General features: G+C 46.9%; 1 protein-coding gene across 2 annotated transcripts in view; it reads left to right on the top strand.

The window, feature by feature from the left end:
- Positions 1-16,280, top strand: part of ASTN1 (astrotactin 1) — a 237,910-nt gene that overhangs the window by 120,466 nt on the left and 101,164 nt on the right. For both annotated transcript variants that reach the window (XM_016205049.2, XM_016205048.2), the window contains exon 8: positions 4,920-5,004. In XM_016205049.2, the coding sequence (XP_016060535.2) occupies positions 4,920-5,004 (85 nt within the window). The remainder of the gene's footprint in view (positions 1-4,919; positions 5,005-16,280) is intronic.

Below are 16,280 nucleotides of genomic sequence, written 5' to 3'. Positions count from 1 at the left end.
CGAAGCGCCGAGTGTGGGAATTGGCTGTGAGTCAAGTTGACGTTATTTTTGCAGCCCTCCAGCTAACTTACTTGGAAATGTCATAGTGTTGGGACATGTGCTTTCCCAGCCATGTGGAGGAGTCCACCCATATGAATGTGTTGTACTGTGCAAGTGCACATGTATACTTTTTCATACACACAAACAGACGCTCAGTTTCTGCAAAGGAGCCACCTCTGGTGCCCGGAGCTTTCCTTGGGCATCCTTCCAAAGTGTTCCAAAGTTGAGCATGACCTGCACAGTGGTCTGAATACCAGGTGTGGTAGGCTGAATAACATGCCCCCGGAGATGTCCATGTGCTTACCCCCAGGTTCCATGAACATGATATGTTACATGGAAAAGATGAATTGAAGTTGCAGATGGAATTAAGGTTGCTAAACAATTGGCTTTAAAATAATGAGAGTATCCTGGATTAACCAGGGGGACCCAATATCATCACAAGGGTCCTTAAAACTGGAAGAGGGAGGCAGAAGAGGAGGCCAGAGTGATGTGATATAAGCAGGAGCCCACCAGCCATCACTGACCTTGAGGATGGAGGGAGGGGGCAGGAGCCAGGGAATGTGGGTGCCCTCTAGAGGGTGGGACAGGCAAGGAAACGGATTTTCCCCTAACGCCTCCAGAAAGGAACATGCCCTTTAGACCCCTTGATTTCAGCCCAGCGGGACTCGCATCAGACTTCTGACCTACAGAACTATAAGATACTGAATTTATGTCGTTTTAAACCACTAAGTATGTGGTAATTTTTACGGCAGTTATGGAAAACTAATATACCAGGGAAAGAGAAAGAAAGTGTATTGTTATGTGACCCTTTCGCCCCCACCCAATTTGTAAAGGGTGGTTACATTGACTTTGTAAAGATGTTTCTGGAGTCTGTGGGAGAACCTTTGCTGATCCATCTTCCATTCCAGCGTCCCTTTTCCATTCCAGCAACCATGCTATTGGGCGGGGGATGCAATGTACCTAGAGTTCCTAACTCAATGCCTAGAAGCCCTTTGCCAATTGCACAATGACATTCTCTCCAGATGCTTCCAAGTTTGGAGCCCTAAGGTGTGTCTTCGCTCAAGTTGGGCTAACAGCAAACCACTAAGGTTATAAGGCTTAGTACCCAACTGGATCCAGCCAGAGGTTGACTTTTCCTGTACTTTCTAAGGGTTTTGTTGTGGCTATATGTTAGTTTGATTGTTTTTGATGGCGACACACACCAACTGATTTCGGTGACTTTCCTCTGCACTCCATTCCCGGCCTTAGTTCCGCCATGTGGGCAGCTGTGGAGGCTTCACACACCTGCTTGATTTCATAGCCCCCGTCAATCCTGGCCACGGACCCTCATTCCCATGTCAAGATGTGTAGGTTTATGGATCTGCAAGGAGCAGGCCTTCCAAACTAAACCAATTTTTTATCACCACCCAAGATGTTCCCCCAAATTTCTTTTGTCCCAGACTTTCCATAGCCCAGTCCTAACCATGTAAAAATGTGTAAAATGTGATGAGCGCCGTTGGACCAGTTCTCCAGACTCACTTTACCCCTCCTCCTCCCTCCGTGCTCTGAACACAGCGCCTCTCTTTCCCTAGCTTTCTCTAGCTTCTGAACCTAGTTTGGCCAGGTGGCACAGCCTCCGTTCTGTTCCTGTCACCTGGAGTGCCTGTTCACTCCAAACTCCTTTTTGTGGCTCAATTAAGATGCCTGCCTTCAGGATGTATGTCGGGATTATTGCCCTCTGTCTGCCCTCCCAGAGTCACGCAGGGTTTCTTGACTCTGGGCCTGGCTTTTGCCTGATGTCTCCACAGGGAAGGAGGCCAGACAATTAGATATTACCCAAATCCAGATGTCTTGCAAAGATTTCCCTTTTTAGGTGAAGCACACCCAATTCCATTTCATGAAAGCCATTAGCCACCTGAAGGAGAGAAGTGACTCAGAACCTTCAGTTTTGATCTGTATTTAACTCACGGAGGACTTGTGGTGAGCCCAGTCATGCCTGAGGAGCCCTAGCTCCAAGGTCTGTCTTTAAGCCTTCCATGAGATCTCTGCCTCAGTCCTCAACTGTAAGTGGGAAATGACGAAGGCACTGTCTATCACAGAAGGTCCTTGCTGTGTCTGCCTTCAGGGTACCAAGCACAAATCTGGGTAGCCATCTCCAGGCGGTGTACCGATCACCTCCTGGTGGGCTTCTACTCTCTGGCCATGTGGTTGCCTGTGAGCGCCTCCATCCTGGTTGGACACTTTTCCGTGGCCGTGACACCTCTTTCCATTGGATCCTATGAACACTGCCACGGAGTCAGCACGTCATGTGCTCCCCACCATCTGTCACAGCAGATGCCGAGACTGTAACACCTCTAGCTTAGGAGGGCATCCAACACCCTTGTGGGGTCTTTAAAATTCACAGCTAACAGTCTGGAGCCTGTGCCTGCACGAAAACTCTCTTAAAGTCAAGATTTCGCAGTGGGTTTCCATAGCAACTTTCCTCATCAAGTCTGATCTCCCTTCAGAGTATATGGCCAGACCAGTTCTGAGGAGGGATACAGAAGAGGAAAGTTTTGGTGGGTTCTGGAAAGGAAGACCATTTGAGAGGCAGATTTCAGATATCCTCAAACTCTAGCCTGATGTGTTTGAAAATTTCTCTATTGCTCTGCCTTTGAGCTGTGTATGACATTATGTGGAGAAAATCTTCATCTGTTGCCAGCAGTGAGTCCCCACATAGGAATGAGTAAAGGAAACCTCATAAGGAGATAATGACTATGAAGGCAATTCGAGGAAGGGAAATATGCCTACAAATGGCAGGAATTGGCATCATTAGGAAAATCAGGCTCTGCTTGAACTCCGAGTTGTTACTGCACTTATTTTTACATGTTTTGTGGTAACTAGGTATCAAACATGGAAGGAGGACTCTCATTTTTCTCAGTCCTTAATTCTAGGCAAGGCAACCAACCAAGGCCATTCTAAGAGTCAGAGTAGAGTAATAGGGTTGACAACCTCTGTGGTTTCTTCCTGTTTTTAATATCATCTTATGTCCAGTGTCCACGAGGACGGTTGAGAAATGATCTCCTTCAGGAACAAGCATAGCTGGGCCCTTGACCCACTGACTGGCTTAGATATCTGCATCTTAGGCTGAGGTGGTAGTGGTGTTATCTATAAATTTAGGGCAAACTAATTAATTTAGTTATTTCCCATTACACAGTATTTATAAAAGGCCTACTCATACGGGGGAGGGGGGGAACTAACCTTGTTTCTGCCCTTGTGTAGCGTATAGCCTAGAGTTCATGCTTTCTTTGGAATTTATAGAAACAGCCTTCATCTGAAAGCGTTATCATCAGCTATCTAATTTCAAGCTGTGTTTTCCTGTGTTCGACTCATAGCTGCCTGACCATTTCTAGATCCAACTCAGTACCACTGATGCCAGTAGATTGGAGCCTGTTGTGGATGTAGCCCATGTGGGAGCCTGAATTTACTATATAGGAGACCAAGTTACTGACCTCATAGTCTCTGTGGGTCCCCCACCAACTAAGAAGTGACTCTTCACTGCACCCCTCAGCACCTTGAGCAGGTGCAGGGAAGAAAATGCCTGTCATTTGGGAATGAGGAGCAGATGGACAGTGACTTATAGGTCAATCTTGAAATGAATGGTTGAGCTAAGATCCCATAAACAACCTGCTCAGAGCCTACTCAACCCCTTTCCCCAACACTTCATTTGCCTTGCTTTTTGTCACTGGAAAGAGAAAATAGCACTCAAAGCTATTATTCTATTAATATCCTTGTTAAGTGTCTCTTGTAAGGGCGATAGAGAAACCATGTGCCCCTTGTCTCCTTAGGGCACGGCACCTTCGTTTTTTACAAATTTCAGGAAGTCACACCCTACAAATGAAGTAACCAGCCCGTAAAAGAGTTAACAAGAGTACTTCAGTGGAACTGGACTCAATAGTGTAGGGATTCATAGCGTCGCATAAGGAATTATTAAAACAAGGGAGCAGCAACAATTTCCTTCAAGATCAGGCCTAAGTAGAGCAATGGTTCTTAATCTTGTGGGGCTCTTGGATGTATTTGTAAATCGGATGAATGTTATGAAGCCTTTGGCGGGAAGATACACACACATGCATATACAGTTTTTCATACAGTTTCAGAGTTGCTGTGGGCCTCTTGGGATACTAATGGAGTAACTAATGGCAATGAAGCATAGTAATATCCTAAACAAATATAGACTTATGAGTGATCCTTCTGTTTAGTGGCCAAAATAATTAGCTTTTTTCACTTAAAAACTAAAAACCAGAGTTCCTATAAAACCATAATTAGTTTAAGTGGCCTCCTCTATCGTAGTTGTTCTGTGGGCTGGCAGCATGGCATGATGGGAAGAAAGGTCTAGAGTCAGACAGACATAGATTGAAGTATTAACTGCCATTTACAAGCTGTCTCCAGGCCCCTTCTGAGCCTCAGTTTCCCCCATCTGCATAGCATAGCCAATAATACCTACTTTTCAAGATTCTTGGAAATATTTGAAGAAATAACTCACTTGTGCATTCTTCAAACACTTACTGATCACCTAATGTGTGCCTTGCAGTATACTGGGCACTCAGGAAATAAAGATGAAAAAATCCCTCTGCTCAAAGAGTCCTTGGGCTTTGTGTTTACAGGGCACACATAGCAGGTGCTTTGTAAATGTTAGGTTTCCCCGGTGGTGAGCTTTATCACTCAGTGGAAGTGGAGGGATGGGTGATGTGTTCGTTCATGTGGGTGGTGGAGGGGGGAACGGATGACGTCACGGACTTACGGTGACATCCGTGCCGCTGTTAGAGTCCGAGGTTCAGTGTTTTGTATTCCTTGTCCCCAACACAGACACGTTAACGAATTCCTTCGTGTTTCTTTCTCTCCCTCCTTACGCTGCCTCTAAGGGGAATGCCTGTGCTATGAAGGCTACATGAAGGATCCAGTACACAAGCATCTTTGCATTCGGAATGAATGGGGGACCAACCAGGGGTAAGTGAGGGGATGGCACCGCTGCCAGTCCCCAGATGTCATCACTCTGTCACACAGGCCTGACGTGCAGCCACCACGTGTAGGGAGACAGAGCTGAAGGGTGGTTACGTCCTGCACGGCGCATGGGGAGAATGTCACGGTGCATTTCCATATGTATACCATCCCAGTGACGTCCCTTTCAGCTTTTCCTCCGCTGACGAGTGCAGAGATGACGCCTCTGCCTCGCAGCCCTCCAGCTGGGGTGGGAAAGCCAAGCTGTCCCTCTCTTCCGAGTCGCGGCACTGCCCGCCACGGGGACGCCACTGGCAGAACGTGGCTGTGGAGCCATGCAGGCTCCCGTGCAGCTCTCCCAGGGATGCCAGGCTTTGTGAGACTCACATGAGTGGAAACTTGCTTTCACGGGGACTGTCAGCAGGGGTGAATTGCAAACACTCAGGGTGTGCTTGGTGTTGAGTAAGAGTATATATATATATATATATATATATATATTTTTTTTTTTTTTGCCTGATCCTCAATTACCAATTCTCTGTGAGACCTTTGCTTTCCCCTAAGCATGTGTGTCTGGGATTTAAAAAGTTACCTTATCTAATTGCTGCTTTATTTTTTTCCTTTTTGGTCTATGAATTTTTTGTGTGATGTGCATAGTATCAATTATATCATTTTAACCATTTTTAAGTGTACAACTCAATGGCGTCCCGTGCATTCATGTTGTAGCGCAGCGATCGCCACTGCCATCTTCTGTCGCTGTGTCAAACACCTCTGTGCTTTGTTTTGGGTGCCGAGAGCTTGCTGCCTGCGTTGGCTGGGCTGCGGAGGAGAAGGGAAGGAGAAAGGGCTCCATAAACACCAACTCGTAATCACAGTCAGTGGGACAGGGAAAACTAGAAATCAAGGCAGAAGCCACCTGAGAGTGCTTGCTGAGTGCGGACTAGGGACGTGGGTGCGGCCTGACACGGTGGAAGAGGGAGCCACCGGCCTTTCGCTCCTTGTCGTGGGGACTCGGCCCCCACGGCGTGCTTCTGATGGGACCCAGCCTAGAATATTGAATGTAGTTCTGGACTCGCAGAGCGATAAATATGGAGACAAATGGGTGAGAGTTTGGAGAAGAGCAATAAAAATGATTGAAGAGCCCAGGGGAGTGATTGATGACGAAGGGAGAGAACTCAACTCGCAGAACTTGGCCAGCTGATGACTAAGTCCGGGCATGACAGATGCCCGTAGACATTAGGAGAGGGCCGATGTTCTGGAACGGGTGGGGGCGGAGGGGCAGGGACAGTGGAGAGTGAAGGTAGAGGAAGGAAGCCGGAGTCACGGGTCAGGAAACGCGGGGAAGTCGGGTGCCCTGCAATTCTTCTGTTAGCGAAGATGAAGGCTTGCTCGTTCCCGCTGAGCCGGAGGTGGCGTCAGAGAGGCAGCCCGCGAAATAATGTGGGCAGGAGGGTCGATGCCGAGGAGCTGGCTGCTTGTAGAAAGGATCGGCCGGGAGGGCAGAGGACCCGGCTCGCAGATGTCACTTAGGGTCTGAGTAAGAGGGTCCCTTGCTCTCTGCCCCCTGAAATAGTCGCGTAGTTTCTGGGGAGCCAGGCTCTTTGCTTGGATGAGGGCTGAGGATCTCGGCTGGCGATGATTCTTGTTGAGTAAAAATATTGTAAAGGGTGATGGATAACCGGCTATCTCTTAGCCTGCAAACTTCTTGCTGAAGGAAACAATGACAAAATATCATTTCGCCTCTTGCCCTGAGTGATCCACCACGCTGGCTCTCCGCGGTGATTGGATTTGGTGGCTAATGGCTCAGGCCTCCACATCCCCTGCCTGATAGACAGATCATGCGACGACGGGCCTGACTTCACTTGGTAATTGCACCGGGCCTCGTCGTTCCCTCTGGCCGTGTGTAGAGACAGTCTTAGGATGCAGACAGGAGCCTCCAGGGAACGGTGGAGGCCCCACGTTAGTGTCATTTAAAATCAGACAGGCTAAAGCACTGAGTTACTGACTGACAGGAACATTAGCCCCAGGAAACAGACAAGGAGACCTAATCTGTCATTTCCATCTCTAATTTCCATTATTCTCTGATCATCACTGTCTACGAGGTCTCATTTTGGACACTAATAAAATAATGGAGCAACTGTTAGAAGGGGGGGGAAGAAGTGACTATCTTGAGAATAATGGAACCAGGAGTGATAAGCAGCATGAGTTTATATGTGTATAAAATAGTGCCAGACAGATGACTGCATTTTCCTCATAAAAATGACAAGATAAATGAAAAGTGGAAGATGTCGTACATCTTTATTTAAATCCGAGATCCGATGCCACGCTTCCCTAAATGATTCTTACAAAATTAATCTAAATTGACTTGAAGGTGAAGATTGTCACCTGAATTGGTAACTGCCTGGCAGATGGCCAACTAATGATACGTATTGGGGCATTATGGGAAAATCAGGGGTCGGCCTCATTTTTCTGAGTGTTTTATTTAATGTTCCAGAAGGTGCAGGTGAGCATCACATGGGAGTATTTATGTTTGCACTTAGTAGCCTCGTCCTGCATACATTAAAACGGCTGAGCATTCTTTTGAAGTAGAGCAGGCGGATCCTAGGCCACTAATAGTTCGAAGGAATGCCTTTGGGAAAGACCTAGGTTAATGTACCTGGAGACAGGTAGCAATAAGCATTCATGACTTTCAGACACGGGAGGAAGTTGATCAGGGACACTAACACGAAAAATTACAGATGGATGATTCTGTGCGGCAGAGGGGTTACACCTTCATCCAGCCTCTGCCTCGTGCTCGGTTTACCTGGACCCGCCCGTGGGGCTGTGTGGTGTGTGCATGTGTGCACATACCCTGGGTTGTTCATAGAAATCCTCTTACCAGTACACACCATTTATTCTCTCCCTTGTTCATGTTTTTCACACATATTCTCTCCATTACCTACTGTGGCCAGGTAAGCGAGGCTGCTAATTGTAAGAAGAAAGATTTGGTATCTGCTGTGGAAGAACTAGTATCTAGACAGATAAATGGGCACATAAAAAAAAAATTATAGCAAATTCTAAGAACTATTAAAGATGTAAGCAGAGGTCTGTGAGGTTACAGTTTAAGGGGTGACTTATGTAATATCAAAGAATCTGGACTGGGGCTTCATGGAGAAGCTAGATTCAAGGTCTTCAACTTAATGGCAATAAGGGTAATGCCAAACCAAGGGGACAGCCTGTGTCAAGGCATGGAGACAGAAGCAGCATGGTTTTCCAGGAATGGAAATAAATAGCTCAGTGCACATTAAGAATGCAGTGACAGAGACAGAGGCTGAGCAGGTGGGGAAAGACTAGATCTCCACAGGCTCTTGCTCCTGGACATTGGGGCTCCAGGCATCTGTCTCCAGAACTGTTAGCAGGACGGAGAAGTTCCAGGGTGTCTGTATATTTGGTGGGATATTCCCTTACATTATATTTCTGAACCCCTCAAAATAATATAAGATAATCCTAAAAAGAAAACAAAAACACAACAAAAACTCACAAAACCTCTTGAGACTATCTACATTTTTATGGATCTGGAGTCTATAAGTAAAGCATAGTCCTGAAGTTATCCTGTGGATGAGAGTTTTCAAGACCAAACAGCAAAGAATGACAGAGAATTGGGGACCATACGTGCAAGGCGTGTGAATCAAGGGGATTGCAGCCATTTTTCGCTGACGCTGGTTCTTCCAAAAATGGCCAAGGAGAAGCGAGGCGGGTGAGGCATCGGTTGTGGATCTGAGTGGGGAGGTCAGTCACTGTAGCTCACCCAGGTGACAGGCTCCAGGTGGCAGATTGTAAAGTCACTGAACTCTTTGCACAAGAAGCTCCTATTCACTAAAAGAGAACCTAGCTTCAGAAAGATGTAACACAGTCATGGGCGACAGATTTCTCATGAGTTCTTAAAAGAATATGCACGTTTGAGGTTACATCCTGGGTCTTTGAGATTGGCAACAAAATTATTCCCTGCCACAGCCACCCTGGGACTCTGTTGCCCAGCAGAGGGCCCGGGATAGAAGGGTCCTACCCCGGCCTGTGCTTTGCCACGTCTCTGTCTAACCTGCATGAATCCACCGAACAGCACCTCGATCTCCCACCTCCGAAGCTGCACACACACAGCCAGGCTCTGTTAGGGTCTGTTTGATATTTGTTTCCTAGAGCAACAAGGAAACAAATTGAAAATTTTCACAGATGAGAAATGAAAACAATAAATGAGGGTGGAGGAGGCAAGAAAGATTGATTTACATGGAGATATTCAAGGAGGAAAAACAAATTTATTTAGTTACTTTAGAGAATATTAAGAAAGGCTATAATAGTGGGTTTTTTTGTTAAATTAAAAGTATACCCAAGGGCCTCTAGATACATTTTCCAGAACACCAGTATTAGATTAAATTCATGCATGTGAAGATTCCCGGTAAATAATAGTCTGATTTCTTATTCTGGCATCTCAGAGACAGAGGGCAGCTCCAAGGAGATTCCGCTCTAGAGACCTATCACATATCACTCGATTTCAGCGCTGAAGGATGGTGATAGAGCAGTAACTCATGAGGTGGGGAGGGACCCGCTGTGGAAAATGAACGGGCGTCTCTCCAGGGTGTTGGAAACGGATGTCAGGAATGGCCCCGCTCATCAGGACACCTCCTCCTCACACCCCCCTGCTTGGGAGGCAGCACACTTACCACGACGTCTCTAAATTAGTGCACATCGCATGCATGCACGCATAATGCACACACATGCACACACGTGCACACATTTACACATGCACAGCCCACGCTGCCTTAATACATCCTCCCCATTGTCCCAGGTTCCCGTCATTCTGCCCTGTTTCTGCAGCTGCTCCCTGCTGCTCACAGGCCCAGGAGGGACTGCGGAGGGATTCTAACAGTGTAAGGAGCCCATGTCCCCCACCATAGAATTCACTTTCCCCTTCCACCCCAGTACAAGGATGGCATTTGTCACGCTTGGCCTGGGTCTCTCTGTCTTGCTTAGAACGCATGCTTGGCACGAGGTGATTCTGTTCGGGGCTGCCTAGCTGATGCCCCCTGACATTTCCCTACAGACCGGTCACAGAACAGTGACCAGTATCCATGGGCTGGATGCCTTTGCCTCTGGGTCCAGGGTCCTGAGCAGAGACCAGTTTCCATGGATGATTCAAAATGACCCCAAACCCATCCTCGCTTCTCCTGGCCCCCTAAAAATGAACGGGAACTTGCAGTCAGAGCGCGAACGCTGAGCCATAGGGCGGCAACAAGAATGCTGAGCCGCCGCTCCGATTCCAAGCCTGGTCTTGGGCAGTGTTTGGCCTTCTGTGACCTGCCCCATCTATTCAGAAGTGACTCAGATGGATTCAGACAGTCAGTCCTTTGACAGATGACATTTCCTGACTTTCTCTTGCCCATTTCCAGCTCATTATCTGGCTTTTATATCCCGGCCCACACGCCCGTGTCACTGATGCCACTCACCTTGCTCCAGCCCCTCAGACAAGATTTGCCGGCCAGCCTGCTGCAGCCCCTTTATCTCTGGGCGCCCTCCTCCCCCGCGGGCAGCCCGACCTCATTGTCTGTGCCCAGCTCTGGTCATTGCCAGCCATGCCCAAATGGGATTATCTTCCCATTAGCTCTTTCTAGTCTCCTGCCCTCTGTTTCTGAGTGAGGGGGGGTGTGTGTATGCATGCGTGTCACTTTCTCTAACTATTCCTAACTTACTCCCGTATCCCTAACAAGGGTCCCCAGGGCATCTGTATGGCCTTTTAGGTCTGGCTCTTTTCTTCCCTCCCTTTTCCTTTACTTCTGTCTCCTACTCTTCCCCCAGGAGTCCATGGATGTGTGACTTTTCTTTTACCCCACCAATTTCAATGTCAGAGCAAAGGAAGGGAGCTCTTAGAATCCAACCTAAGGTTCCCAGGTCCTTCCCTCCCCAGAAGCCCCTGCTGTAACCTGATTCCAGCTGAAATATTGCCCCAGAGAAAGAGAGTGGACACCTCTCTGGTGCTCAGACAGGAACTCGGGGGTGGAAAGTGGAGCCCCACCTACCTGGACCTCCGGGGCCCTGCCTGATGGGATCAGGTCACCCAGTTGGCTCAGGAAACTCCACACTGTTCTAGAGTTTTTCTCAAGTGAAACTGGTATAACTTGACCCATTTGCACAAAAAGTGTGGTTAGTCAGCTGGGCACAGAGGCACACTTCGTTTACAGCAGAAAAACAGCTGGCTGGGGAAGCAAGCAAGGGCCCGACCCTAGCTCATGCGCGCCACAGCGGGAGAGATGTGACAATGGCTGTGTCTGTCCAGATGGGCACCTTTCCCTATTTCGCATGGATGCTTGGTGAGCTAGTGCCGACCCTGGCTGTGTCCTTTCAGGCGATGCCCTTTTCTCAGGATGACACACGAGCAAAATGTGCCCTAGTAAATGTGACTCCCTAATGCCAGTTCATGGAGCAGATACTTAAGAATCATCTGGGGAGCATATTTAAAATACTGATTTCCGATCTACCCCCAAAGATTTTTAAAGTCTTTGGTGTGGGAAAGGGCCCGGAATTGGTGCATTTGACAAGGTCTCCCAGTGATTCTGAAGCACAGCCAGGCTTCCAGAACCTTGTCAAGCAAGATGTCTCATCTCCTCGGGAAGGCATGTCTTACCAGAGGGCCATCCCCTCCTATGAAAAGAAGAAGCGGTTTGTGAACTAGGGGCTGAGTACATCCTAAAGGATCCCTGCATTTTACTGATTGGAAATAGGGGGACAGAGAAGTGAAGACACTTGTTCAGGGTCACGTAGCTGATGGCCAGGCTTTATAGTGACACGTGGGTAGTGGAGGTAACTCAGTCGGGTAAATTCAGATTTCGGCGAGAGCTCAATGAGAAGAGAATATGACAGTCTGGCCATCGGTGATCCGCTGTTGATGAGAGGTGGACATCTGTGGTCCCCACCTGCTTCTCTGCATCGTTGTCCCCCTGGGACTGAGGGGACACATCTTTACCCACCCTTCCCCCAGTGACAAGCATCTGCAGACCCCCTATGGTACTTCCCACCCCCAGAAGAGGGTGCAGCCACCACAGTGTTCTCTCTGATGGGTGCAGTCATGGCACCAGGAGACTTATTTTAAACAGTGCCGGAGGCGGGAACACTCATATTTCCTGCAGCATGACCACCAGGGTGAAAAAAAAATCAACCTCAATTTACCCTCCCATCTGCTCAAGAATGGAAGATAAATTGTTTCAATTTTTATAGAAATGAATGTTTTATGTCTTGCCCATGCTTCCCAGATAGGGCGCTGAATTTATATATTCTACCGAATGCGTGGATATTTTCCACGAGGAATGCTCTCTGGACCGGTAGCTTCCTTGGGTTTCGGCCTAAGAATACCAGGTCCAGGAGCACTGTGACTTCTCCGTCTTGGGAGAGCTTGGCTATTTATCTTTTTTCTTTAAAACAAATAGAAAAAAATCCACTCATTATTCCAAGCTCAGAGAAAACTCCCATTACCATCGTGATGTGTATCCTCCCAGTTTCTTTTTCTATGTATCGGAAATTTTGCTCCCCCCCCCCCCCCAATCCTGTATATATTTTTGTTCACTTGCATAACTTAACAGTGAGAATGTGTCACTTGTATAATCACAAAGTTTAGGGGGGAAGATAAAGAAGGGAGTTTTAAAAGTATCTTTGTGGTACATCGTTTTTCTCAAAACTTTTTCTATGGGGAAGTTATTCTTAAGGTTTAACTTAACGCCCTCATTTTAACCTAATTTTGGAGGAAATGAGAAGGTAGTTCAGGGTCTGGCATTTAGGTAAAAATCCTCTGATGTGAGGATGTCTGTAAGTCTGTGTAACAAAGGGCTGAATGAACGCCAAGCGGTGACCCTCACATTCAGCATAGTATTTACTGCAGTAAAACTCAAGGTCACTGAAGCCTCTGAGTAGCCCCTTACATAATGCATGCTAATCGCTGTCGTTTATTAAGCATGTAATGCTGGGCTGAGTGGTTTTTCTTAATATCATCACTATTCTGGATAAAAATCCTGCAAACTGGTTAAGAGGTAAGCAGTTCACAGTGTTTCTGCCACCTCCCATCTCTGTGAAAGCAATTTCAGTAAAAGTAATCTTGAGGTTGATTCTTCCTAGAGAAGCATTTCGTAGTCTTGTTCAAACGTTCATACTATAATTATCTTCTCCTAATTTTAACTTTAGAGAACTTCAGAGCTTGGAGAGCAAACATTTTGTCATTGCACATTTTGGATTTTTTTATTTCATCTTTTTCCTTTTTGTAAAAGCAGTGCATGTAATTGGTAGGAAAACAACACGCAACAGCCAGAGGGAGAAAATCCACGCCACCTGAAGCGCCATCCCCTGGAGAGAACGTGTTCTGAACTTTTGTTTGTTTGGGTGTAATATTTTTTTATCCCAAATCGCATAATTTCTTTATATCTCTTGCTTTGTCATGTAGCTGCACATATTTCTGCACACACATGTGTACATATCTGGGTGTATATAATGGGAAAGGTGCCTATTATTATTTGAGGCTCAGTACTAAGGTGACCAGAGTCACAGAGTGGAGAACAGATTGATGCCAACATCTAGGCTCTTTTCATTAAACCGTGATGCAGCGCAGCAATTGGATTAATCTTTTCCTTCCCTCATACTCTCCTTCCCACCAAGTTTATTAATCTTCCCACCAGGTTTTCCATGCGGAGAATAGCATTGTTGGCTTGAGGAGAAATAGCCCAAACCAGGCTTTCCAGTTGAGGTTTGCCTTTGGGTCTGAGACACTGGGATGCAGGAGGGTGCCCAGGTTTCTGTTGTGCAGAACAGTGAAAGAAGGCTCTGAACAGCTGCTCAAAGCCCTCCAATGTCGCTCTAGCCCAATCAGCCAGGGAGACAGAGGATCCCCATGGGGCTGCCGAGACCACAGTTGTCAGCCTGGACTTCCTCTCACTTTGAAATACAGCTGGACCCCCTTGTTTGTAACCACATGAGACGGGTGACTTTAAACGGAGTGAGTGCTCCCCATTGTGGGATGGCAGCAAACAGGAACGGACTACGTACCAGGAGAAGCCTGTCTGGGGTTGAGTTCATGTCAGTGAGCCCTGGGACTTAGCTTGCCTGGTCCTGTAGCACTCTGGCCTTCAGGTGCAGTAGGAATAGTAGTGATATTAATATTAGTAATAATAATAGCTGACAGTCGTATGCTCCTTTTGATGTACTAGCTACCCTTCTAGGTACCTATCGTGTACCAACCAATTTCATCCTCATTTCAACACTGTGAAGTAGAAACTATTACTGTCCTTATTTTACAGGTGAATCTACTGCACACTGAAGCAATACTGAGAGTCTCATAGGCAAGAAAAGGGAATTTTGGTCCCTAAAGAAAACTTTCTCTTGCCAAGCTCCTCCAGGGCTACTGTTCTGAGTCTCAAAATGAAAGCAGGAGAGAAGCTGCAATTCAGCCGTGACACTCTGGGGGCAGGGGATCTGGGAAATGGGTGCCTAGATTAAAACAATGACAAGTGTGTGGTGTGCAGTTAAGTGTCTCTTTCAGAATGATGCAGAATCCTAGGGAAAGTGACAAGTCAGGGGAGGGACCTAGCTCGAGGCCCTCAACACAGTGTCTTGCTGTTACCTAATCCAAGGAAACAAAGAGGCACCCAGACACATCCTGGGGTCCCCAGGCTGATAGCTATCTGGGGAGGGGGGGCAGGCGTCTGTTGCTGAGGAGCTCTGCGCTGTGACTAGTGTGAAGTCATGGCCATGGGCTCCAGTCGAGACGGCCCACTGTAACAGGGCATGGCCCAGCCCACACTGTGGACCCTGTGCAGCATCACATTTGCCTATTTACTGGTGCAAATGTGTGAGAATAAAACACCTGGGCAGATCCTTGCTATGGGCAAAGATTTCAGAGCCCTGTCCAGTGGGTCAGGAGGGACATGGGCACATAGGAAGGATGGGCCATCCATTTTCCCAAGTTACTGGGTCTAGGGAGAAGGTAGTTTGGGATATGATCAGAGGTTTTTTCTGGATATCGTGAACCTGACTTCACTTAATGATCTTGGTCAAACTATTTCACCCTAGCCAGGAGGCTGTGGCCACCTCACTTCTAAGAGGATTGACGTTCCCCTGCTCACATTTTTATCTGCGTGGGAGACAGAGGGTTCATAATGTAAAGAGCACCAAGTTGTTGTCAGACACACTTGGCCTCAAATCTTACACCATCTCATTTCTTCTACTTCAAAGCACTGTCCTTTGGCTAGCTTCATAACTTTTTTGAGCCTATTTCTTCATCAGTAGAAATAATAATAGTATCTACTTTACAGAGTTGTTATAAGCATTATTAAGAAAACCTAAATAAAACATGTCGTATAGCATAATGTTACATGAAACTGTGTAAGCACTCAGTATATGAAGGCAGTAAGTGTCCCATCAGTGATATTTTGCATTGGTCAAGGCCTCACTGATGTTTTTTGAACTGCCACCCACTGTTGTGATCTTAACCTCAGTTTGACACGATGGGTTTAGAATAACCCACCTCTAGCATGTAAATTCCACAAGGGCATAAACACTGTCTCATATATCATTGTATCATCCTACCCTAACACACTGCCTGGCACATCGTAGGTGCTCAACAAATATTTGTTAAATAAATGAAGAAACACGCCCGTCTTTGGGCAGGACTTCCACAAACTCTGTTTTCTGATCATTGGATCTTTAGGCTCCCTCCTGAAAGTGGTGAATCACCTCCCCAATGTCAGTAAGAATATTAGCTGAATCACTGACAATTCTACATGCTCAGAGCTGGGAGCCCTCCTCAAGGTCACCACTTGGCACCTGGTGTAAAAATCCCACCTACAGCCTTTTAGCAGATGCCACCAAACAAAGTTTGAACACCCTGTGATGGGCTAGATTCTTTGAAAAGGTAGCTTACTCCATTGTTGTAGTGCAGATCCTCAGACAGCTCTTTAGGCTCAGCCAAAATACATTTTCCTATAACTTGCACCTCTAAGGGCAGCTCCACCCTTTGGAACAATAAAGAATATGTTGATTTGCATCTTCTATGCTGAGGACTGGTAGCATATACGGTGCCTTGTGTGGATTCGAGCATGGGGTGGGTGCCTGTGTGCAAACGGGGTCATCATGTATGGGGCGACTACGTGGTGATGTTCAGGTAATTGTGACAATTTCCTCACCAAGCCTTCTCTTCTGAATATACCTGATTCCGTCAGCTTTCCTTTAGACTGCAAGTTTTCTAAGAGATCCTACTGTTTTCTGCATCTTCCGAGTTT

This window comes from Miniopterus natalensis, chromosome 19 (assembly GCF_054644295.1).
Source record: "Miniopterus natalensis isolate mMinNat1 chromosome 19, mMinNat1.hap1, whole genome shotgun sequence".
Taxonomy (NCBI): Eukaryota; Metazoa; Chordata; class Mammalia; order Chiroptera; family Miniopteridae; genus Miniopterus; species Miniopterus natalensis.
This window is presented reverse-complemented; position numbering and strand designations above follow the sequence as displayed.